This window comes from Zea mays, chromosome 7, assembly GCF_902167145.1.
Source record: "Zea mays cultivar B73 chromosome 7, Zm-B73-REFERENCE-NAM-5.0, whole genome shotgun sequence".
NCBI classification, from domain to species: domain Eukaryota; kingdom Viridiplantae; phylum Streptophyta; class Magnoliopsida; order Poales; family Poaceae; genus Zea; species Zea mays.
The window spans coordinates 45,265,719-45,291,679 of NC_050102.1; the positions used below are offsets into that span (position 1 = coordinate 45,265,719).

Here is a 25,961-nt window from a genome sequence, read left to right on the forward strand (position 1 = left end):
CTCCGATTTTCTCGGAGATCTTTGAGGAAAACTGTTGGGGGCCTTCGGCTTACGAAGGTCCTCAAAAACAGGATTTAACAGTATTACTGGAGTATAATGTGTGAACAGGTATCTTCGGACTCAAGTCGGTATCACAGCAGACCAGAATAATACGAAGGTTGATACAACGCCGAAGGTGTGAGCAGGAAAGCTTCGGCGTGGTAGCAAAAAATGAAACCGACTTAAAGATGAAAAGGCTATTCAGACCTCGATAGATTACTATAGAATTATTATCAAATGTAAAGGGCATAAATGTAATTTTGCATAGGCTGTGTCCTGTGCCTATAAATAGGTGAACAGTACCCCCGTACTGTTCACGCTGATTTGGCATTCGCTTTTGCGTCACGCTTGTACTTTCATCTCCTTCAAGTTGAAGGTACATTTGTAATTCGACGTTATTTCTGTTTTTACATAATAATAATATACAATTGTCTATGTTATCTTTTATATTCCTTATAATTCATCCTTCGTCTCTGTATAGTGTATTTATGAAGGTACGCCCTTCATAACCTTCGTCCGAAAACCATTATATCCTGAGGGGAATAATGCTTCGAAGGACGAAGGACTTTATCAATTAACATTTTCTATGTTGCCTTGTTCTTAACTCATAGCATTTGAGAACAAGTCCCCAACAAAAACTTTCTCTCCGGCGGATCCACGATGCGATGCAGAGTTCCCTCCTCATCCACTACAGATGAGATAGTTCCGAAGCAGAACATGGATCCGGGGCGGAGGATGATCTTGTGCTGGAAGGTGACGGCCATTGAGCTAGCTTGGATCGATGACACACCCCCTACCTGGCGCGCCAGCTGTCAGTGTTTTGGGTTCGACCGCGCACCCGGGGTTACCCCTCAAGGTGCTTTTAGGAGTAGGACAGTGTCACCGACTGTAGCTCGATGGTTCGTGCTGGGCGCACGAGAAATAGTGGACAATGATGTACAGGTTCGGGCCGCTTTGAGAAGTGTAACACCCTACGTCCTGGTGAGAGTGCTTTATGTGATGGGTTACAAGGGAGTTTTCTTGTGCTAGAAAACGTAGAGAGTAGGGTGGATGGCTAAGTAATGAGTGATCGTTCTGAAGGGGTGCCCCCTAGGCCATATATACTCGACCGTGGGGCATTACATGCAGATATGATAACAACGTGTGCCTAAGAAATAGTGAACCATCTGAGTCTATCCTCCTATAATTCAGCCGACCCATCCTCTCTTGGTTCAGTTGTACGGGGCTCCTGCGCGGGAAGGTCGGGTCACCGTTGTGATTACTGCTCGAATTTGTTGGGCCGTCTGGGCTTGCGCCGACCCGGCCTTGTGTTAATCCGCTCCACTAGTCATTCCTCCCAGGCTCACGAGGGGATGACCTTACGAATTATGGGGCCCTTGGGCCTTTCGTGAGGTTTTTTATCCTTCTAGTTGACCCGGGGGATATATGTGCCCCCACAACACCCCATTGCCATCTCTACTTGATTCTGGTACTCATTGCTGGTCTATCTAGTTTCACTCCGACTTGCTTCTTCATTTTATTCCTTATAGTAACGACCTTTATCTTCCCTTTCACTCAGTGACTTGCCCATGATTTAAAGGATTGTATTCAAAATTATTAAGAGATAAAAAATTAGTATACATAATATTGTATAAAGTCTAACTATTTGATATGTTTAATATCATAATATATTACATAGCAACAACTCTATAGCATATATAACAACAATTTTATAGCAACAATTAAATTCCAGCAATCTGGCAAGCGCAACAACTACAGGAGGTGTGGCATGTGCATATTCAGGTGTGTGTGTTGAAGTAGTGAAAGTCGCCTAGAGGAGGGGGGTGAATAGACGAAACCTGAAAATTACAAACTTTGAACACAAACTTCACCTGAGGTTAGTGTTAGAATGAGTATAAATGAAATTGGAGTGTCGAAGAGTAGTTCTTCTTGCTATGAGTTCCATAATCAATTGCGGATAATTTTGGGAGCCAACTCAAAACGATCGCAAGCAAGAGAACTAGAGAGGGGAGAGGGAAGAGCAAATAACAAAGACTGTGATCAACTCAAAGACACGAGCGATTTGTTTCCCGAGGTTCAACGCTGAAGAGTTTACGTACCCATTGAGGAGTCCACAAAGGACGGGTCGCTTTCAACCCTTTCCCTCTCTCACATGGTCATAGAGACCGGATGAGTTTTCGCACTATCTCAGGGACACCAAGTCTCGCAAGTATCTTGCCTCACTTTACAATCAAGAGAATGAGGAAGTGAGTGAGAATGAAAACTCAAATCAAGAACACAAGGACTCGTAACTCTCAATTGCTCAAGCCGCTAATGTCTCTCAAACACAAATCAGACCAAGCACGTCGCAAGATTGTCTTTGAATGCTTGGAGAGGTTACACTAAGTGAATAGTAGGTTGGACTGAGTCTTGCGTCTTCAATGTGCCGGTTGGGGGTATTTATAGCCCCCAACCACCAAAAGAGCCATCGGGGAAAAGTGGAAAATAGTTGTCTGTGTAGTGGTGCACCAGTCCCTGCACAGTACCGGTCCAGTGCCTGAAAGGGAAATGGCCTTAATCATTTCCTATAATCGGTTTTGGTGTTTGACGACCATCACAAACCTTATGGACTAACTAGTTTGCCTAGTTGATCGTTTCTCAGGTGCATAAAATTCACATATTCATATAAGGAAAATGACTCTTGGGGCAATTCTATAAGTATGGAGCAAAACAGATTTGCACCAGCCTGCGGCGCACCAGACAGTGTGTGGTGCCCAGGCTGGCACGCCCAGTGAACTGGCCGCTCTCAGGAAAACACAGCGCTCCTTGGCTAAAAATCACCAGACTGTCCATTGTGGATCAGACTGTTCGGTAAGCCCACGAGCAACGGTCATCTTCGCCAACGGTCGACTGCAGCGCAATCTGAAGCGTTAGAAGGCCAGAGACAATCTACGATGTCAGATCGCATCGAACTATCTGGTGTGCCACCAGACTGTCCAGTGCACCACAAGGACATACGACTTCAATGGTCAACTACTCCAAACCCCAACAGTCGGCTGACGTGGCACACTCTGGACAGTGAACAGTGCAGCGTCCAGTGCGCACTGGACTGTCCGGTGTGCCCATCGATAGAGAACTGAGCCAACGACTAGAATAGTGGTTGGGGCTATAAATACCCCTAATCGCCACCATTCAAGTCATCCAAGCTTTCCACTCTCAATACTCAATACAAGAGCAAAAATACACTCCAAAGACACATTCAAAGCCTCCATTCCTCTCCAAGTGCCATAATCAAGTCAAGTGATCAAAAGTGTTTAGTGACTTGAGAGAGGGTGATTTGTGTTTTAATTGTTGCTCTTGTTGCTTGGTTACTCTTTTCTTCTCCGTGTTCATTGGTGTTGATCATCACCATTCGATTTGTTTCTTCTCTCTTCTCTCTCTCTCTCTCTCTAAAGTTTTCTTGCTCACATTGTTTTGAGTTTCCTCCCAAAGTTATCCGCATCGATTGAGCAACTAATAGCAAGAAGAACTATCTTCCCTACTCCAAAATTCACTATTAATTATTTCTAACCCTAACCCCCGGTGAAGTGTGTGTTCAATGTTTATAATTTTCAGGTTTTGCCTATTGAACCCCCTCTAGGTGACTTTCAGTGCCCCACCGGACCATGAATAGGGTTGTTACAGGTGACCATTCTGAAATGTCAGCCGACCGTGGGGTTCTTGTTAGACGGTCTTGTGTCTCACCAAACTAGTCTGGTGCGGTAGCTCCAACTTGTCCTGAAAACATGCTCTCTGCGTAACAGGTCTGAATAGCCACAGGATCGGTCCGACGTGCTAGCGGCGAAGTGGGCAAGTCTGGCCTCTCTGCTCGGATGGTCCGGTGCCTCTAGCAGCAGACCGATTTTCCTTCTTTTGTCCAAGTCTTCTCAAAACTTTTTGACTAACTTTGAGGTTGTTTCCATGACTTAGACAAACATATATAGTGATAATCCAAGTAGTCTAAACCATAGTTCTTGGGCTTTTTATTCTATCTAACTGAGAATCTTGTTTTTGCTCAAACTAGCTCGAAAAGAGTGATTTTGCAAATATGAGCTATCCAACCTCCATAGATGTATCAAATAGGTTCCTAGGGGTGTTTAGAACTTATATAAAGTGTGGAACTAGGTATAGTTCATCTTTTCCAAGTTTTACCCTTTATGGTTGGTTTTGAGTTGTTTCTGACTTAGAACTGAATTGAATGGACTTATGCACTTTTGAATCAAAGACTAGGTAAACTAGTTAGTCCATAAGGCTGTGATGGTAATCAAGCACCAAAATCAATTAGAGAAAATGGTTAATGCCATTTCCCTTTTAAGTAGTAAACTTTATTGAAGAATAACAGTGAAATTTGTTGAATAGGAAGCAATAGTCCCATACTCATGCCTCCAAATGATCAGTTAAACACAAAACTTACTCCAATTTATATGCTCGACTGCTCGAATGTGAAGGAGATGATCATGCAGGTGCATTGAGCAGGGAGGAGGAGCGGGGCCAAGCACACAAGTGCTGCTACCATCGTTTTCTTCAGCGAAGAATGGTGTTGGTCCTCTCTCCTCACTTCCCCGCCACACTGTGAGCCGTTGTTCCCCTACTAGGTCGCTAGCCCGCTAACTTGCGAGGCACTATGCCTTGCTGTTTTACCCCCAAATAGACGAATATTCGTTTGATTTTTTCGTATACTTATATATTATACACTATATGTACCTAATTTTTTTTAGAAAAAACCTATGTATTCATTTGAATATGCATGAATCACAGTGGGCCCACCCCTGCTTGCACTACTGGAGAATGGGGCTTCCATCCAAAATCATATGTTTTGGTTATTTTAAAACCGATATTGAGACAATGTTTAGTACCAGTTTAAATGTTTATCCTGTGTAGATAATATTAGTACCGGTAGATACTAAAAATCGGTACTAATATTAAGTTATTTAGTACCGGTTCTTGCATTGATCCGGTACTAAGTTCAACTCTCTGAAGATAGCACAACCAGGGCAAAAATCGAAGGATCCTTTAGTACCAGTTTGTTGTAAGCACCGGTTTCACAACAAGAACCAGTACTAATTACTAAGCATTAATACTGGTTTTACACAAGAATATATACTAATTTTCCATGAACCCAAGTCGTTCTCTTCAACTGTTTATGTGCCACTATCGCCGCACACCTGCCGTGCTGCCATCTTCGGGCATGCGCCACCATTGTCGTACCTACACCATCATCGTTGGACTCGACAACGTCATTGAGAGGTACTGATGTGCGTGGTGGTAGTGGTGTTGGTTGGCTTCACTTCAAGTATAACTCTTAGTTTGCCATGTGCATTGAAGGTATATGTTCGATAAAATAAAAGATAATCCATCTAGACTCTAGAGTTGCAAGAGATGTACACTATCGTTTACTTGTTAGTTGTATGTTGCACCAATCCTGTGGTTGATGAAAGGAACTTAGAAGTCATATTTTTTAGGGTGTAGCACTACCGAAGAGACAATATTTGCCTATTGGTAAATTCTTTGCAGAGTGCAAATCCACGGGCACTAGACAAAGAGTCTCTTTCTCGAGTGCTACACTAGGCAAATAAAAACACTCGATAAAAAGGTGGTTTTCCTAGTGCCAGACACTAGGCAAAGAAAAACACTTGGCAAAGAGGATGGTGGCATCGTCTCCTCTGGATGATGCAACCGTAACTTGGTAGCTCATAATATATTGTGTCGGGTCTATACTGTCGTTGTACTTCGGGTAGGTACCTGCTTTGAAGTTTTAGGGCCAAAGTGAGGCTTGGAGCTATGGAGTGAGGGGGCTTCGTTCATCAAGGTAATTTAGTCTATGAAAAGTAGCTAGGGCCGGGACTAGCATGCGGAGGCGGTGCTCAGGGTCCTGCCGCTGGTGAAGGAAGTCTTCGCCTTGCATTTCTACAATATGTTGTTCCAGCTCTCTCGCTTTCCGCTCCTCATCTAGGATCACCTGCCTAACCTTGGCCTGCATAGTGATGCGCTGGCGCTTGGCTGCGAGTATTTCCTTTTGCTTCTGTAGGTGATTGTTTTTAATGTGGAGTGCATGCAGCTTGAGCTGGTCCTTGACTGAGATGCATAGGACTTCGCCGTCCTAGATGATATTGTAAATTTCTGGTGGGGTGAAGCATGGCGGGGGGTCCTGAAGTAGTCTTTCAGAGCTACCAAGTTGTGGGGGTCCCAAGGTGCGAACGGTGCCCTTTGGTTTGGGCGAGTTCTCCTGGAGGTGTCGCTTGCTATTGACTGCTTCATCATCGAGGGCTTCAAGAGGGACGTCACCAACAAGGGCTGCTTTGCCCTTTTTCTCAGCGAGGAGGGCCGCCTTCGCCGTGTCGTCTAGGGAGGTTGGTAGCCTTCAAAGTTGTTTTCTTGGGAGCAGTCGCGGGAATGGTTTGTCGGAGCACGAACGGTGGGTGCCAAATGTGGGTCAAGTGGGTCCAAGCAATAGAAAGGGGAACGCTTTGATGCTCAGCAGTCAGCAACACGACGGATTAGAGAAACGGTGTTGTTCAGCCTGCCCAATCAATGTACAGTGCAAGGGTATTTATAGGTAACCAGGAGGGCGGTCTCACCCTTATAAACACAATTATACCCCTGGTTACCTACGTTATCCCCGAAATATTCCCCCATCAGGGCCATTATAGGATATTACAGCATGGTTAAGTACAACCTGGACCAACACACCTTCAATCCTACCCCATACTGGGGCTTACATGTGGGCCCAAACAAGCCAGCATGCCGTTGCATGGGCCCACTTCGTTGGCATGCGTGGGTAGTGGCTGCATCCTTCGTCTTAGGGTGCCGGGTCTTCAGATCCTGTCGTGGCCTCTGCCTGTACTGATCGATCCCTCCGCCCTAAAGCCTTCGCTTGATTGAGGTAGACTCCGCTCTCTAACTGCCATGACATGTTTTTTTATGTTATAAATAAAACGAGCGAGGGGCGTGAATGGCCTTCACTCCAACAATCTTAGGGTGCGTTTGGTTGGATGGACCAGGTGGGATGGAACGGGGCCGCCACATTTTTTACACTGTTTGGATTGGGGTCACATGGGGGCGAGGTGAACCCCAGAGGATTTTTTGGTGGCAGCGCTGTCCACCAAAAACGAACGGATGGATCCGCCCCCGCCCCTCTCGCGGCCGTAAAAAATCGTGTTGCCTCTTACCCTATCCCCTCTCATTCTTATCTTGGCGGCGGAGAAAAGTGCGGCGCAGACGCAGGCGAGCGGAGCAGGCCGTCCGTCCGTCCGTCCGTCCAGGCGTCCACGCGCGGGCAGCAGGCCGTCCGTCCGTCCAGGCGTCCAGTCGCGCGGGCAGCAGGCCGTCCGTCCGTCCAGCCGTCCAGTCGCGCGGGCAGCAGAAGCAGGCGAGCGGCCGTCCGTCCAGGCGCAGGCGAGCGGCCGTCCGTCCAGGCGTCCGTCCAAGCGAACTGGTCCAATCGTCCAGCGGCCGTCCGTCCAGGCGTTGGATTCCAAGAACTGGTACTTTTCTATGCTCCTCTTCATTGTGCTACTAGATCAGGGGAACAGATGCTTGAGGTAGTAGATCGTATTTTCTGGAGTTCGGTCGTTCGTCGCATTTTCTGGAGTTCAGCGGCTCGGCGGCTCGCTTCGCATTTTCTGCTGCCCACTCTCGCTTTCACGTGCACCCCCTTGCTACAACTACACTACAAGCCAGTTATGCTGAGGTAGTAGATCGTAACAAAACTTCTTTTCTAACGATTAAGAACAAAGTAAAAAAAGGCAACAAAGCAAGTAGTAGTTATTAGGCCACCATCATTAGAGACTCCATCCAAAATAGCAGGAAATCCAAGATGGGATCCCTACTTTAAGGTGTGATATTCAGCTATTCAATATTCTCCTTCAAAAAATTTCACTATTTAAACCCATAAGACCCTTAATTGTATTTTGGCTTGTATTGGATAAACATAGGATTGTATTGGAGCTATTGATGGCACACATATAAGAGCTTCGGTTTCCATAGATATGGAACCTTCATTTCGTGGTAGAAAGTCTTATGCCTCTCAAAATGTAATGGCGGCCGTTGATTTTGATCTTCGATTCACATATGTCTTGGCTGGTTGGGAGGGTTCAGCACATGATGCTTTAGTACTAAGAGATGCTTTAGAGCGAGAGAATGGCCTTCGTGTACCACAAGGTAAATATAGGAGGTTCTAAAGTTGTACTTATCAATAATATTTGTTGTTTTGTGGAATTGTGACCAACTTGTATATAATATATTAGGAAAATTCTATCTAGTGGACGCTGGATATGGAGCCAAACCTGGATTTTTGCCCCCTTTTCGTGCTGTCCGGTATCACTTGAATGAATGGGGAAATAATCCGGTACAAAATGAGAAGGAGTTGTTCAACCTTAGGCACTCGTCTCTTCGTGTCACCGTAGAGCGTGCATTTGGTTCACTGAAGAGAAGATTTAAAATACTTGATGATGCCACACCATTCTTTTCATTTTCTACTCAAGTAGATATTGTTGTAGCCTGCTGCATTATTCACAATTGGGTCATACAAGATGGAGGTGATGAGCTGATCATTGAAGAATCTAATTGGCCAATTCATAATCATGCTACAACAACAAGTGGCCAAGCTAGTGAACATGCATTCATGGTTAATTTGAGGCAGGAAATAGCAAATCAGATGTGGGAAGATCGTCAAAACCACTATGCTTCCTAATTTGTTATTGTTTTTCTTGCTGTAATTTTTATTTATGGACATTAATATATGGACTTAATTAATGTATTCATATATTGTGTGAGATTACTTCTTGCTATATGCACATGACTTATTTAATGTATTCATGGACATCAATCATTTATGTCAAAGTTCTTCATGGGATGTATATGTCTGGACATAACCATATTGCAGAAAATGGAGAGTGAAGGAGCTGGTGAGCACTTTGTAGAACAAGCTGATGGTAGTAGCCATGTTGTGTGGACTTCTGCAATGTCCGCTTACATGCTCAGTAACCTAGCAAGCCTTGTGGCTGAAGGGATCAGGACATCAACAGGCTTCAAGAAAGTTCACCTTAACATGTGTGCTAAGGCTCTAAATGACTATTTCAAGATGAAGCTCACTGGAGAACAAGTGAAGAACCATTTGAGGACATGGAAGAGAAGATATGCGAAGATAAACAGACTTAGGAAGTTAAGTGCTGCTTCTTGGAACGAAGATAACTACATGATCACTCTTGATCATGAACATTATGCAAACTATGTGCAGGTATCATTATTTTTACATGTATTGTTACTATATTTCAGCATATTACTTTTACATGTACTATTAATATATTTCAGCATATTACTTTTACATGTACCATTATTTTGTTCACCGCATGAATTGGCCAGCACGCAATGAAGGCATAGCTGTGGTAACTGCAAATTTCACATCGTCAGGTTTTTATCCTTTTCTTTTTTGCATAGCTCATCACTCAAAATTTGAAAGCAACGTCTATTATAGTATTTTGCATTATTTAAGGTCATCTAATATATGTTTATTTTTTTTATTCCTCCCATCTCGGTCTGTTGGGACAAATAAAACATAATTGTGGTATTTGCTTCCTAGCACTAGAGAGGGACCAAATGAAAACATATTCCGTTTGGATTTCAAATGAAAACGTGAAAAAAGAGCAGCTATATTATTAGTTGGGGTGATTATGGTTTTTGTGGTGGCCAAGAAATGAATGTAAGACAAACAAATCATGGAATCTCTTGTTAGGTGAATGATGCTTTGTCTTTGTTTTTTTTAAATCAGACATGGTCTATTCACCAAAAGCAACTGATAGTGTTGGTCGTTTTGCCCTTACCAAGCTGTTACTTTTACATGCAGGATCACAAATCTGATGCTGAGTTTTTAAACAAGCCTTTGGAGAACTATAAGGAAATGTTCACTGTCTTTGGAAACAATATGGCTACAGGAAAGTATGCAAAAGGATCAAGTGAAGCTCTAGGTACTGAAGATAGAAACAGTATGGCTGAAACAGAGATTGATGAGGGAGATGTTAATGCTGTTCCTAGTCCTATAGATGATATTGGGGCTTCATCCTCAGCTCCTAGACCTAGGAAGAAGGCAAAGGTTACTAGTAATGAAGAGGCAGGGCTGATTGGAGCATTCAAAGATGGTGCTGAAAGGCTTGCAATGGCTATTGAGAAGGCTGGTTCAGATGACCTACCACCTGACTTGCTTCAAACATTGCAAAGTATTCCAGGTTTTGATGACACACACAAGGCCTTTTACTTTGCATATCTAGTGAAAAATCCTGGATTAGCAAGGCAGTTCCCTACTCTCCCATTGACATATCAGATAAGTTTGCTTGCTCGGTTCGTTAGTGAGACCTTTCCTTAGATTATGAGGACCGGGAATTAGGACTATGCTGGAGGTTAAGTGGAAATTAGAACTATGTTGTTCTTTTGTTATGTAAACCATGACCAATACTTTGTTTTCAAGTACTGGGATTGAAATAATGGCTTTGCTATGTCGAAATACTCGATTTGTTATGAAATACTGGGTTTGTTATGACCAACATGGATGCTCGGTTTGTTTGTTTTGAAATACTGGGTTTGAGATTCATTGTAATGGTGTATGCTCAGGTTGTTTGTTTTGAAGTACTGTTTGAAATATTGTTTTGAAATGCTTTTTCATAATGGTGTATGCTCAATTTTTTGTATTACTATATTGTAATATTGCGTTCAACTGACCACTGTTTATAGAACAAACAACATTTGTGAAGCTGAAACTGGGTTCGAGTGACAACCACCATCCAAACAAAAACTGGGTTGGCTCCATCCAAGTTCATCCCTTCTACCAAACAAAAAAAGTGGTGACTATTAGGGATGACTCTACCCCTCAAATCAGGGATGACCCTAACTTATCCACTTTGACCTTAAACCAAACGCATCCTTAATGATTCATGTAGGGGCGACTACCTGATAAGATGGACCGGCACACGAAGCTGTCTAAAGACACGAAATAAGGTTGCGTTTTCTCTAAGGTAAAATGCTATCGATCTAGTCGAACTAAAGGAAAGACTATTTGTATAATAAAATTAAAACTCTTCTATCTTAACCTACTAAGACTTGACTTGTACGCCTGCGCTCTAGCCTGTTTGCTGCTGTTTTAAATCAGTTGTTCGGACTGTTGCAGCTGCAATTCATAGAGACAAAATAATGTAGAAAACCTAGAAACCGTTTTGAATAGACAAGGGTACTATTTTATAACAAACCTCAACACATCATATTTTGTATCCAACACAAGACAACATGTGTAAGCGTACGTAGAGTTACATTATTCAATAGTCTAATCTATTATAAATCATTGCCTTTACATTCACTATCGTGTTCGGCATAGATCGAAGCCTCCTAAACTTTCATGTGGGTAGTTCCATGACAATATCACCGATCATGAGACTATTAGAAGGTGCAAGGATATAAAATATTTTTTTGTTTAAATAGTTATTTAAATAAGAATTTAAAAACGAGTTTAAAAGAAGACTCGAGTGCCATCTTATTTTCAAAGGCAACCAAAATATGATGAATCCATCCTTTAGTGGTCCAGTGAGCAAAAGTATATTATCACTAGTATTATCTGAATCTAAGCAGCATCAGCCTCTAACCTTTAAATACCAAACATAGAGATAGGCAGATAGCTACCCCTGCCACCAAAACTGCGCTCAAACTCCAGACAGATTAAAGGCATGTTTGGTTTGTGGCTAAATGTGCCACAATTTGCCTAAGGTTAGTCGTTCGAATTGAATAACTAATTTTAGGCAAAAAAGTTAGGCAAAATGTGGCAATTGAGGTAACGAACCAAACATGCCTTAATTTATCCAGCGTAGTTTTCCTTGAACCACAGCTCAAGGACATTATTTCCCGATGTTCTTATTACTAGAAGCGACTAGATAGCATTATCATCATGGGCACATGGCAATCACTTCACCGCTTGCTCTAATGCTCTGGTGCCTTTGCTACCGGCCTTTCAGTTGGCTACGGCGGAGATCCAGCAGCACTGGCCATCTCAGGGCCATCAGTCTTCTTCTCGGCCGGTCCAGCTGCCTGCTGCTTACCATCCTTCTTTTCTTCCTGCTTGTTGCCATCTTTCTTGGCGTCCTTATCTCCATCCTTCTCCTTCTCCTCCTTGGCCTGCGGTGGAGGCGGCACCATGTGCGATGGTGGTTTGTCCTTGAGTTTCAGGAGCACCTGGCGCATGCGGGAGAGGTCGGTGGCCTTGCCGGGCTTGGGACCCTGCACCACCACGATGCCCGGCTTTCGCTCCTGCTCCTTCCTCTTGCCCCTCTTCTCCAGCCCCGGGATCTCGCGCGGCACCAGCTCCGCGATCGCCTTCCAGTAGTACTGCTGGTCTGCCTCCTTGTGGAACCTCTCTTGGTTCGCCAGGGACAGCTGTTCGTTCGTTTGGTTGGTTGGTAATGGTAGTACAATGGAGGCATCAAGAAGGAAGGATTACATTACACCCTTTGTGTGCGTGAGTGCATGCATACCTTCTCCCTGTCTCTGTTCTGCGTTCGGTTCGTCTCGCAGTTGAGCCTGCGCTTGTCAAGGAAGGACCTCTTGAACTCCTCCGCTTCTGCGATAATCTCGTTGCGACGCTCCCTCTCCTTCCGTTCCTTCTCCTCCAGCATCAGTGCATTCTGGCTGCAAATCAAGCCATCCATTCGCAGTTCGCGATCTTGTGGTCAGAAACCATCCAGATCGCGCTTGACATTTTGCATGCACTGGCACCAGAAGCGATCGTGTATTCAGAGCAGGGAACTTGTGAATGCAAAACGAGTCACTCACCGGCGCCACTCTCGGCGGAGAATGCCCTCCTCCCGCATGGCCTCCGGCGGCGGCAGGACGGCCCCGTCGTCGTCGTCGGCCGCACCACTGAACAGGTCCTCATCGAGTCGGCCACCGCTGATGTCCCCTGCCGCGTGCGCCGCGCCATCCATCACGTCCTGGGCGCCCATGACATGCTCCACGCCGTTCGCGTCGTTGTCGGCGTACCCGTACGCGGGGCCGCCGTTGGAGTACGGCGGGATGCCGAAGCCTCCGTACCCACCGCCGCCTTCTCCGCCGGCGCCGCCCAGATCGTCCTCCGAGACGGCGGTGCCGAAGGACGAGTAGGACGCGGCAAAACGGTGACCGCGGCGCATGCCGAAGCCCTGCTGCTCGCCGCCGTACTCCGCTGCGGTCCCGTCGACGGCAGTGTCGAACGGGGCTGGCGGTAGCTCGTCGTCATCTCCTACGACGGCCGTGATGGAGTCGAAGGAGGAGGACATGGTCGCTCGTCGTGTACCTTGGCTTGCGAGGTTTTAGATCCGACACAAATGGAGTGGAGGCGAAGGTGTTGGGAAGCAGAGGTCCCAAGTGTTTGACCCTCCGCATGCCGCAGTCGGCGCGAAATGTTCTTGCCTCTTTGCCCTTCATTCTCTCCGTACACATGTTTGCCCTATAGAATTTCTTTTAAACAATAACAACACTTACGATATATACGCGCGGCTTTGTTCCAGTTTATTTGTTATGCAACATGGATGATGGGCACACGCCGCTGTCACTCTTCTAAAAAAACCCTTAGGTCCGCTTGTTTCGTTGGAATTGAATTCTATTTTAATAATTATAATTTATATAAAACTAATTAAGTTCATATATTTATATATGTAATATATTTATATATTATATTATTCTAAATCATATAAGAGAGATAATTATATATTATATTTATGTTATAACGAAGCAAGTAGAAGGGTGTGCTATAAGTTGTACATCGGAAAAAATAGTATGTAAATCTATAGAATTAATTTCTATCTCTCACCTTATAAATTTGAGATAGACTTATATGATAACTTTGAAAAGTGATGGAATGTCACATTATAAAAAAAGTCAATTCCTCAAAATGAAAGGAAACAAACGGGACCTTAATTTTTTTATAATCAATCAACATAGAGCTGTACAAAATGGTCATGGCTTGTCGTCTCGTTCAGTTCGCTGTCATTCTAGCTCGATTCGTTATTGAGCCAACTCAATTTGTGTCACAAGACTTGTTAGGGAGCCCAGAACCGAGAAGAACCAAACGACAAAACAAGCCTAACAGAGCGGTGTATGGGCCGGACTAGACTCAGTAGGGGAGTGTATTTAGTCTATTCATCAGCTTCGTTAGGATTAGGCGAAGGAGAGAGTTGGCTGGAAGAGACAGCTTGGCCGGCTATGTCCGGATCTAGAGAGTGTTGAGAGGTTTTCATTTCTATTTGCTACCCTGGATTTCTGTAAACTAAGAACTTCGTGAGAGAGAGAGTACCAGGAGCGGTGCTCATCGTCAATCAATCGTTGGTGTGATTACAATTGGTATCAGAGCCCACATTGTCGCTGCTGTCTGGGAGAGCTTTTGGCCTCTTAGGGGGTGGGATGTGAGAGATCGGTATGCATGCCCTGGGTTAGTACCACCTCGCCTAGCCAAGGGGGTCGTGGTGGCTTTATAAGGGCGGGCCTCCCTCCTCTCTCAGGCTAGGTTTTGAGAGCGAGGTGCCTATCTGAATAGGCTGCCACGAGGGCATGAACGCCCAACGCTGGCGATGGTGGGCTTTGGGCGGACTGTCCCAGAGGATGCGTTACAATTGGTATCGGAGCAATAGAGAAAAGCGTTGGTGATCTCACAACGCTACTGCAAGCGATGCAACTTCAAATTGACTCCATCAAGCAAGCCTTGGATGCTAATACTGCAGCGGTGAGGGATTTTTCTTCGTGGAAGCCACAGATCGAAACTGAAGTGCTGCATCTTCGCCAAGATGTGGGATCTCTATCAGATAAACTGGAGGATTTGCTAGCTAGTAAAGAGACACACACCACTACACCGAAGGTTCCCTTCGATGTCGGGCCTCCAGATCCTGGATTCCCTCCGTCGACTTCTCTAGGTTTATCTCTGCACCAGACACCACTACACCGGAGTGATGGATTTGGGGTGGTGACCACCCTGACTCCACCTCCGGTCCAAGGTACTTCCAAAACCTCACCATCGGATGCTTTTCATACTCCTATTGTTCATACTATGGATCCTGATTGGGCATCATATCAGTCTCGCTTAGCTGCTACATTACCTCAACTAAATTTTCCCCAATTTGATGGACATCATCCTAAAATGTGGAAAGCTAAGAGTGAGTCCTATTTTGATGTGTTCACCATACCCCGAGAGCTTTGGGTTAAAATTGCCACAATGCATTTTGTCGGGTTAGCAGCGTTTTGGTTGCAATCATCCGATCCGATGTTACGTGTGGCACAGTGGTCTGAATTCTGTGCAGCAGTTTGTGCTCGCTTTGAGCGTGATCAGCACAACTCTCTTATTAGACAATTTTTCCACATTAGACAAATTGATAAACTTGTTGAGTATGTTGAACAGTTTGACACTCTGTTGCACCAAATTCTTGCACATGATCCCCAGTTTAGTGTTGCTGCTATCGTAAATAGATTCATAGATGGTCTGGCACCTGAAATTCGGGCCATAGTCTTTATTCATCATCCGCTCGATTTGGATACTGCTGTATTTCTTGCTTTGTTACAGGAAGAATTGGCGACATCTAGTGGAATAACTCCACTAGCTCCTAAACCACTAAGTCGACCCCTTCTTCAAGGAAATTTTTTTGGGACGGTGCAACCAGATGGTCAACGTATTCCAAAACCAATGATTACCAATAGTGGGGGAGGAGTATGGAAATCAGGCACGGATGAACGTAAAGCCTCGGCCCTCATGGCTTACTGTAAGGCTAAAGGTCTTTGTTATAAGTGCGGCCTTCATTGGAGTACAACTCACAAATGCAGTGATATAGTTCCCTTACACATCGTGGAAGAGTTGTGGCAGCTATTGGCCCAACCAGACTCACGTGATAACCCACTTGTTAGTCTAGATCAATCACCGAAGGACTTATTGGTGTTATCCTTTCATGCTGTTCACGACACTGAAGCCCTAGAGACCATTAAGTTAATGGCCACTATTTTCTCTAAGAAAGTGCTGATGTTGGTCGACTCAGGAAGCTCCTCATCTTTCATCAGTCAACCGTTGGCAGCCTTGGGTCCTCCATTAATTCCTCTCCCTGAGGCTATTCAAGTCAGTGGCTAGTGGACAGTTGCTAGCTTGTACCCATTATATACCCCATTGCAAAGTGAGTTTGCCGGGTCACGTATTCTCTATTAACCTTAAGGTTTTTCCATTACAGTGCTATGATATCATATTAGGTATGGACTGGTTATCTTCCCATGGTCTGATGGAGATTCATTGGCAAGATCAGTGGTTAGCTTTTACTCATGACCAACAAAGAGTGGTTCTTCATGGTCAGTTGGCAGATAATTCCACACTCGAGCAAATTTCTGTTTGCCAGCTGTATCACTTGGACAGATTGAATGAACTTTGGTGCACAATTGAATTGCAACACATAGCTGAAAATCAGGCCAACACTAGTCTACCTCAAGAGATCCAGGATTTTATAAAAGATTTTGCCTCCCTGTTGGATCAACCCACTTGTTTGCCACCTCCTAGATCACATTGTCATTCAATTCCGTTGATTCCAAGAGCAACCCCTTTCCGATTGAGGCCTTATAGATACAATCCAGCATAGAAAGATGAGATAGAGCACCAAATAGCAGATTTGCTTCAAAAAGGGATGATTCAGCCGAGTCGCAGCCCATTTGCTTCACCAATTATCCTAGCACGAAAAAAGACTGGTGATTGGAGGCTCTGTGTTGACTATCATCATTTAAATGCTCTCACCATAAAAAATAAGTACCAGTTACCAGTGATCGATGACCTTTTGGACGAGTTACAAGGTGTTGTATGGTTCACTAGTCTCGACCTTAGCTCTGGTTACCATCAAATCCAAATGGATCCCAAGGATATACCTAAAACAGCCTTCCAGACTCGCAATGGACATTTTGAGTATAGAGTGATGCCCTATGGAGTTACTGGAGGTCCAGCCACTTTTCCGCTCACTATGAATTCAATGTTGTCTCCTCTTCTTCGTAAATGTGTTGGCATCTTTATCGATGATATTTTAATCTTCAGCAAATCTTGGGACCTTCACCTACAGCATGTTCGAACGGTCTTTTCCCTTTTGCAGCAACATCAATTTAAAGTCAATCTTTCGAAGTGTACCTTTGCTCAAACAAAGTTATATTACCTTGGACATGTCATTAGTCAAGAGGGAGTGGCTACAGATCCGGAAAAAGTTGCTGCAGTTCAGTCTTGGCCGACCCCAACCGATGTCAAAGAGCTCCACAGTTTTTTGGGTTTAGCTAGTTACTACAGAAATTTGTAAAATTTGGCATCATATCCTGCCCTCTTACAAATTTGTTGAAGAAAGGAGAACTTTACATCTGGCATTCAGATCATGACCAAGCTTTTCAGATACTCAAACAAGCTCTTGTGACCGCCCAGTCCTTGCCCTTCCCAACTTTACTCAACCATTTGAGATTGAAACTGACGCTTGTGATCGAGGAGTGTGTGCAGTTTTACACCGAGCTAGACACCCCGTTGCTTTTATCAGCAAAGCCTTGGGGCCTCGTCATAGGGGTCTTTCCACTTATGAAAAAGAGTGCCTAGCTATCCTTATGGCAGTGGATCAGTGGCAATCATATCTGATTGGTAATGAATTCATTATTCGGACTGACCACCGCAACTTAGTTCATTTGGATGATCAATGTCTAACAACACCATGGCAACGTAAGGCCTTGACCAAGATGCTGGGTCTTAGGTACAAAATTTGTTACACGCAAGGACAAACCAATCAGGTAGCTGATGCTCTATCAAGATTACCATCCGATCACCTACTAGAAGTGACTGTGGTTCAGCCGGATTGGCTTCATAGTTTATCTGCAAGCTATTCTCAACACTCGGACACTGCATCTCTGCTCAGACCCTCTCAGTATAGTCTCCTTCAGGTCCTTACACCATCAATGATGGGCTCATTCTCTACAAAAAACGAGTATTGATACCAGCTCAATCAGAATTTCCTAAGAAAAATTTTCTCACTTTCCACACATCCCCTATCGAGGGTCAACCAATGTCTTGAGACTTATCTTCGATGTTTTGTTTATGCTTGCCCCACCAAATGGAAGCAGTGGATTACTGAGACAGAATATTGGTACAATACAAGTTATCACTCCTCCCTTCAACTCACTCCTTTCGAAGTTCTATATGGTCATACTTCTCACCAGTTGGGAATGGACTTGTGTGATACTTGTATGGTTCCCTCCTTGCAGTCGTGGCTTCAGGAATGTAAAGTGATGGTTCAATTGGTGCAACAACTGCTCCATCGGTCACAACAACGCCAGAAACATCAAGCAGACAAACATAGGACTAAACGTTCTTTTGAAGTGGGTGATCTAGTGTACCTGAAACTCCAACCTTATATGCAATCCTCTCTGATCAGAAGAGCTAACCACAAACTTGCCTTCAAGTTCTTTGGTCTGTATCTAGTGATTGCCAAAGTGGGGTCTGTCGCCTATAAGCTAGACTTGTCGGCTTCTTCTCACATCCATCCCGTTTTTCATGTTTCCTTGTTGAAGAAAGCTCTAGTCCCCAAGAATAGGTCAGCTTTGATCTTCCTTTGTTTTTAGATGCCTTACAGTATCCAGAATCTGTGTTGCAGCATAGGGTGCTTCACCGTGCGGGCAATCAAGTTCCTCAACTCCTCATCAAGTGGTCCTCCTAGCCAGCTGATCTTGCCACTTGGGAAGATGAAGACGCCATCAAGCATCAATTCCCCAATGCTCCGGCTTGGGGTCGAGCCGTGTCAAAAGGGGGAGAGAATGTCACAAGACCTGTTGGGAGCCCAGAACCGAGAAGGACCAAACGACAATACAAGCCCAACAGAGCGGTGTATGGGTCGCACTGGACTCAGTAGGGGAGTGTATTTAGTCCATTCGTCAGCTTCGTTAGGGTTAGGCGAAGGAGAGAGTTGGCTGGAAGAGACATCTTGGCCAGCTGCGTTCGGATTTGGAGAGTGTTGAGAGGTTTTCATTTCTATTTGCTACCCTGGATTTCTGTAAACTAAGAACTTCGTGAGAGGGAGAGTACTGGGAGCGGTGCTCATTGTCACCATATCCTTGGTGTGATTACAGTTTGTTAACGAGTCACCTCGCGAGCTAAACGAGCTATCACATTTCAGCAAAATGAAACTATATGTATATCATTTACGTAACAATTGATGAACATGTTACATGTATGTGTGGTGTCTATTATGAGTTAAACTAATGATGGATGAATTTTGTCTATTTGTTAAATTAGTCTATACGAATATAATTGTGATTTAAACTGATGAAAATGTGTGTGAATTGTGAATTGATGAGTGATGAGCTATGTTAATTTGGTGTTACATTGCGAAAGAGTCTCTAGACGAGTTGGTTAGGTGGTCTAAGTAGCACTCCTCAGATCCTGGGTTCGACTCCCCTTGGAACCGAATTTCAAGTTGTGGTTAAAAAATCCCCTTGTCTATCCCACGCCAAAGCACAGGTCTAAGTCCCGGTCACAGTCATTTCTCACATGGGCTACGATGCCGTCGTGTATGGGTGGGACAGGGATTCCGGGGTTTTCTCGACCTGCATGAGAAGGTATTCTTCTTAATATAATTCTAGGGGGCTGTCTTACCCTCCGCAGGTCGAATTAATTTGGTGTTACAATGATGTGATATGTGAAACTATGAGTATAATTACTATTTCCTATTGCTAAATTAGTTTAAAGTTAACTAGAGATTGATAATTATATAAATATTGTTTTCTGTTCTCGTTCACGAGCTAAACGAGCCAGCTCGAGCTTGTAAACAAGCCAATCCAAGTTGACTCTATGACTCGTAGCTTAACGAGCCAAGCCGAGTAAGCTCGTTAGCTTAATGAGCCAGCTCAAACTCGGAGCTCTAAACCCACGGTCAAGCATTCCATACCTCCTCTCTCCTACAGCCACCTGATTCCCTACATCGTCGTCGTCGCCGCACATCCCGCTCCCTCCCCAACCCTCGCCGCCATGGCGATCTCATGGGCCAACGTCGCAAAAGGTAAGCCCACCCCTCCATCAATCGTCGCCGACCGCATCCAACGGCCTCGCCCGCTCCTCCAACATCCTGCCCCTAGGGATGTAATATGGTTCGGAAAATATCCGTCCGGATCCGGATTCGAAGATGGTGAACACTAGTTCAGATAGGATTTTTGGATAACATATACGAATACAGATATTCTATTCAGATATCGAATTCGAATATAATATGTCTGATATCTGTCAAATATCGAATATCCATATATCTTCTTAGATATCCGAATATCTTATCTAGATAGTTGTGTGCATTTTATTGATTTTTTTGTAGAAAAAAAATAATAATACACAAATAGACTCAGAAATTCATAAAATTTTATGGAGGCATAACATATGTCCACATATAATCTTCCAAAATATTTAGACCATAAAATCCACAATATGCTAGTGTTTCTATCATTTCACTTTCACTTGTTGTGTGAATCACACGTGAAATCACTCTAAATACCTAAGTTTCAACATAATCAATACTTCACTTTATCATTTTCATGTAGAGACTTGAGGTTATATTCTTATAGAATGTTTATTAATCTTGGTAACTTATTTGCATTTTGATGATTTTATGCAAAATATATTAATAATACGCACATAGCCTAAAAATTCATGAATTTTTACAAAGACGTGACATATGTATACATATAATACTAAAAAAATGTTTGGACTCAAAGAGTGGATAAATGATTACAACCATGATATATGTGGAACGATGTCTTGCACGATATCCAACAAAAAATTCGTTACCAACAATATCTGTGTCCGACTAGTTCTGTATTCGACACACGGCTATCCGTATTTGTATCTAAGAAAATTTGTATTCGTATTCAAAGCTATCCATATTCAAACTCGAATCCGAATAAAAAATAAAAACAAATGTGGTTTTACATCCCTGCCCTACATCCCACATCTGGAATTGCCTCGCCTTCGTCACCGCGCTCCACCATAGGCTTCGTGGACTCTGGCCCCACTCACGTCGCTGGCGACGACACCCGTTCAAGGCTTATTCGGTTCTAACCCAATTCATGTGGATTGAGGGGGTTGAGGGAATTTCAATCCCTAGTGAATCAAAATCTCTTCCAATCTATATCAATCCCTTACAATCCATATAGATTGAAAATAATCGAACAAGGCCTCATGTAGCACCAGGACATGGGGATCAACTTCGATGCGTATGGGGACATCCTCGTGAGACGCCCAACCATTTGCCGTTTTCGATGTACCCGTACGTGGGGCCACCGTTGGAGTACGACGGCATGCCGAAGCCTCCGTACCTGTCGCTGCCTTCTCCGCCGGTGCCGCACAGATCGTCCTCCGAGACGGCGGTGCCAAAGGACGAGTTGGACACGACAAAGCAGTGACCACAGCGCATGCCGAGGCCCTGCTACTCGCCGTCGTACTCCGCCGCGCTTCCAGCAACGGCAGGGTCAAACGGGGCTGGCGGTAGCTCGTCGTCGTCTCCTACGACCGCTCTGATGGAGTCGAAGGAGGAGGACATGGTCGCTCGTCGTGTATCTTGGTTTCCAAGGTTTTGGATCCGACACAAATGGGGTGGAGGCGTAGGTATTGTGAAGCAGAGGTCCCAAGTGTTTGACGGGAAATGTTCTTGCCTCTACCCTCCATTGTGTCCATACACATGTTTGCCCTCTAGAATTTCTTTTTAACAATAACAACACTTACGATATGCACATGCGGCTTTGTTCTAGTTTATTCGTTATGCAAGTTGTCCAAACGGGCGGGCCGTCAGCATGGCTCGAGCCCGATTAGCACGAAACGATTAGCACTGGACAAGCCCGACACAGCTTAGCTAGAGAGTCCGACCATGATTTACTATGGGCTGATCAGCCGGTTCAAGCATGGCACGCATAACTTTATACAGGTTGGGTATAGCATGGCACGCATAACTTTATGCAGGCCGGGTTGACCCCGTTCGTACCGGGCCGCTCATCTGCCCGTAAATATAGGAAACAACACACAGTTTACAATAACTGTAGCTTATTTTTTTGGAAATGTAAACATCGTTCCGGCCTTTTGCATTTGCATGCATACAACCTTACAACTCAAATATTACATCATCCTGCAACAATTTGTAGTTCAAACAAACTTCAACTAAATCATGATATGGAGTAAAAACACAAAAAAAGCCACTTCAGTTCTGGCATGGAACCGCCACCATTGACTCGCGAAGAACTCCATGGCCACCACCTCCAAAGACTGGCACACGACGAGAATTTGTTGTTGTGTTTCTTCCTTCTACAATAGTCTCCAATATCTGAACCAGTGTGTGCCCCTGAAGATAGTCTGTGTAATTGGCGGTATAGGTTTATTATTAAACACCACATCATTACGGCAAAGCCAAATCGACCAAAACAATATCGCAATGCCAGTAAGAAGCAATTTTTTATGCGTGCAACCTTTGTTGGATTCCCAACCCCCTTTAATATGATTAACATTAACGAGTTGGTCTATCTTTAAAGTAAAGTAAATAATTCTCCAAACAGTTTTAGCTAGGTAACAGTCAAAGAAAAGGTGTTGTATGCTCTTGTTCTGGTTACAGAAGCTACACTTCAGATTTCCTTGCCATCTACATTTGGCTAAGTTGTCTTTGGTGAGGGTCACTCCCCTACCTAGATACCAAAGAAAGATTTTTATCTTAAGGGGTAGTTTTAGTTACAAAGCACATCGTTACGATTATAATTGGGGCATTTATTAAAATATAGTACCTGGATCTGGTTGAGAAATCCCGTCCTTATGAGCTCCCCACACGAAAGTGTCCCTCACCGGATTCAGGTTAACTGGAGTGAGCAAGTGTACCAAGTTCTACCATTCCACGAGTTTAATTCCAACAATGGATCTGCGGAAAGAAAGATTTAGATTTGCATGTGACAACACTTCTGCAACCAGCGAGGTCTTATTACGCACTATATTAAAAATGTTCGGGAATTGCTCTCTAAGAGGAGTATTATTAAGCCATTTATCCTCCCAAAATCTTGTTGTTTGACCATTCCCCACCTGACAGCATCCCCACCTAAGGAATTGATCCTTGACGTTCATTAGGCCCGCCTAGAAATGAGAATCACCCGTTTTTTGGTCACTTGGGTGAGGGATTTGCCTCCTAGGTATTTGTTTCTTAGGAGTCGTTACCACATAACATCTTCATTGAGTAATTTATAGAGCCATTTGCTGAGTAAACAAATGTTCTTTATGGCCAGATTGGCGACTCCTAGCCCACCTAACTCTTTAGGTTGGCAAATAATCTGCCATTTGGCTAGTCTATATTTCTTTTTATGATCTCCTCCTTGCTAGAAGAATCTAGACCGAATAACATCTAGCTTCTCTAACACACCTGATGAGATTTCAAAGAAGGACTTCATGAAAATAGGTAGGCTACTTAGAACAGAATTAACCAAAACAAGCCTCCCCCTAAAGACAGGAATTTCACTTTCCAATTACTGAGTCTCTTCTCAAACCGGTCGATGACACAATGCCACTCGCTATTTCTCAATCTTCGGTGGATCATAGGAATCCCAAGGTACTTGAAAGGCATTGTGCCTATTCCACAGCCAAAGAGCTGTGAGTACTGAGTCTCACATGCCTTAGCCGACCCATAATAGAAAAGTTTGTTTTTGTGAAAATTTATCTTAAGCCCGAACATTTGTTCAAAAGTGGTTAAAAGAAGTTTTACATTTCAGGCCTGCTCGATGCTATGATCCAGGAACACCATTGTATCATCTGCATATTGAAGGATAGACAAACCTCCTTCAATCAAGTGCGATACGACCCCAGCGAATTGGTTCTCCTCTTTCGCTCTAGCAAAGAGCACTGCCAGCATATCAGCAACAATGTTGAACAATTTAATAGCTAGAAGTAGAGGGATTTAGTGGAGCCTTAGTGCAAGCTAGCTCATTAAAAACCTTTTTAGGTAAAAACTCACACCTTGTGAGAAAACCCTAGGAAGGAAAAGAGTACAGCCAACTCCAGAGGTTTCATTGTCCAATGTTCATTACATGTTTACATCAAAGTTTGAGGATGAACACCATACTCACACAGACAACCAGACAAGCATTTTCATCTAATCCTAGTTGTCCCAGGTCTAGGAACTACAACTTCTTCATCCAGGTTCATATTCTCAAGTTCATCTTAAAATTCCTTTGTCTCCTTGTCGACACAGTGCTTTATGTGGAAATCAGCTAACTCTCAGTCCTTGATATAGGACAAGATTTCCACCATATCATAGGTTAGCCGTCGCTGCCGCTCCTCGATCACCGTGCCAGCAAGACTAAAGGTAGATTCCGAAGATATGGTAGAAACAGGAACAATCAACATATCCTTAGCTAGTATAGAAAGTATATGATATGTAATCTTATGCTGATGCCACCAACCGAGAATACTGAAATCAGAACCAAACTGGGATACAGTGTCACTGTCTAGGTAGGAATACAACTCAAATATAGCTGTAGAATATGTAATCGATATAGAGGTACCTAGTATGTCATCACCATAAATGTCATCCCAAGCTTCAATACCCTTACCTAAAGTACCACTAGGTTGATGCTCTGTGCTCAATCGCACAACACCAAACATGGCTTCATACAACTGATAAGTCTGGGATAATTTCATACGAACAGTTTATGGAAGATTAGAGTAGTTAGTGCCAGTGAGACTAGATAACCTCAAAAGAAGCATATGGAAACCCCTCATTTTAGCTCTAGGATCCAAAATGAAAGAAAATGAGTATAGAATGGGTATTTGCCTCCAGTATTTAAGAAACTTGGTTTTCATTGGCACATCAATAGCTCTCATTAGCTCATCATTTTCATAAGAACTTAAATGTCTAACAATTCTAAGAATATGATGCAACATTAATGGAGAGGTAGGGTAATAAACATCAGACAATGCAACAGTAGATTCATGAAACAACTAAAGAAAAGTTAACAATTTTTCAGCAATAATCCAGTGATCGTTAGTAAGTAAAGTATTACCATCAGTAGCCAAAGGATACTGAGTTTTGATGAAAACAGATAAGGTGATACGATGAGGCAGCACATGTTTAAGCATAATGTAAGAATAATTCCACCTCACATCCATATCGACAACAAACTTCCGAGGACGGATACCCATACTCAAACAAAAACTCTTATATGCAACAATATGTTGATTAGAAGAATTCAAATAAGTGATAGCAGTTCTAAAATCATTAACACATGAGTTCAACCATTTCAAACCAGATTTAACAATGAGATTAATAATGTGGTAAGCACATCGTTAATGCAACAGAATAGAGGACATATTACGAGTATCATCTAATTCATAATCAGATATGCCAAGGTAACCAGAGAACAAAGGTATAAGATATTTTAAGGAAAATGGACCCCGGACCATTTGGCTCAATAGGTTTTGATGTTTGATGATCAACATAACATGTGGACTAATGTGTTTGCTAGTGTTTATGTTTGTAGTTCACAGAATGCGAAGAGGATTGGACTAAGGCACTGAGGATGAAACACCTCAAATGAAGACATAAAAGGAGCTTAGAAGTCCAAGACACAAGAACAAAAGAAGCCCAAAAAATCAGCGAAGAAATCCATGAAGTGGGCAGTCAGCCAGCGCCCTGGTGGCGCACCGAACAGTGCACAGTACCTATCCAGTGGGACAACCAGACAGTCAACGTAGAGGGGCCCACAGACAGGTGCCCTCTGGCTGTAGCACCAGACTATCCGGTGCGCACTGGATAGTCTGGGTAACGGTCGGATCCAACGGTTGACTGACGTGGCAGGCACCGGATAGTGAACAATGCCATGTCCAGTGTGCACCAGGCTGTCCAGTGCTCCCG

The 25,961-nt window shown here is 43.8% G+C and overlaps 2 protein-coding genes across 3 annotated transcripts; one reads left to right on the forward strand and one right to left on the reverse strand.

The window, feature by feature from the left end:
* Positions 1-7,827: 7,827 nt before the first annotated feature.
* On the forward strand, positions 7,828-10,701 carry LOC103633851 (uncharacterized). 2 transcript variants are annotated; one of them, XM_020541046.3, is made up of 3 exons: positions 7,828-8,217; positions 8,304-9,295; positions 9,902-10,701. In XM_020541046.3, the coding sequence occupies exons 2-3, from the start codon at positions 8,891-8,893 to the stop codon at positions 10,415-10,417; spliced, it is 921 nt and encodes a 306-aa protein (XP_020396635.1). In that variant the 5' UTR covers positions 7,828-8,217; positions 8,304-8,890; the 3' UTR covers positions 10,418-10,701. The 2 variants fall into 2 exon arrangements, with proteins under 2 accessions (XP_020396635.1, XP_020396636.1); XM_020541047.3 differs by having other exon boundaries at positions 8,304-9,160; positions 9,902-10,549.
* A 916-nt stretch (positions 10,702-11,617) lies between these two features.
* Positions 11,618-13,482, reverse strand: LOC103632305 (clathrin light chain 3). Its single transcript, XM_008654136.3, has 3 exons — positions 12,865-13,482; positions 12,567-12,720; positions 11,618-12,468 (listed from the first exon to the last, which is right to left on the reverse strand). Exons 1-3 carry the CDS (start codon positions 13,344-13,346, stop codon positions 12,055-12,057), a joined length of 1,050 nt encoding a protein of 349 aa, XP_008652358.1. The 5' UTR covers positions 13,347-13,482; the 3' UTR covers positions 11,618-12,054.
* Between the last annotated feature and the right edge of the window lie 12,479 nt (positions 13,483-25,961).

Excerpts from the sequence above, each read along its gene's own strand:
- LOC103633851 (XM_020541046.3), top strand. The coding sequence starts at position 8,891 with ATGTCAAAGTTCTTCATGGGATGTATATGTCTGGACATAACCATATTG. Across the intron at positions 9,296-9,901 it reads ATTATGCAAACTATGTGCAG|GATCACAAATCTGATGCTGA; the intron begins GTATCATTATTT and ends TTTTACATGCAG.
- LOC103632305 (XM_008654136.3), bottom strand. The coding sequence starts at position 13,346 with ATGTCCTCCTCCTTCGACTCCATCACGGCCGTCGTAGGAGATGACGAC. Across the intron at positions 12,721-12,864 it reads CTCCGCCGAGAGTGGCGCCG|CCAGAATGCACTGATGCTGG; the intron begins GTGAGTGACTCG and ends CTTGATTTGCAG. Across the intron at positions 12,469-12,566 it reads AGAACAGAGACAGGGAGAAG|CTGTCCCTGGCGAACCAAGA; the intron begins GTATGCATGCAC and ends ACGAACGAACAG.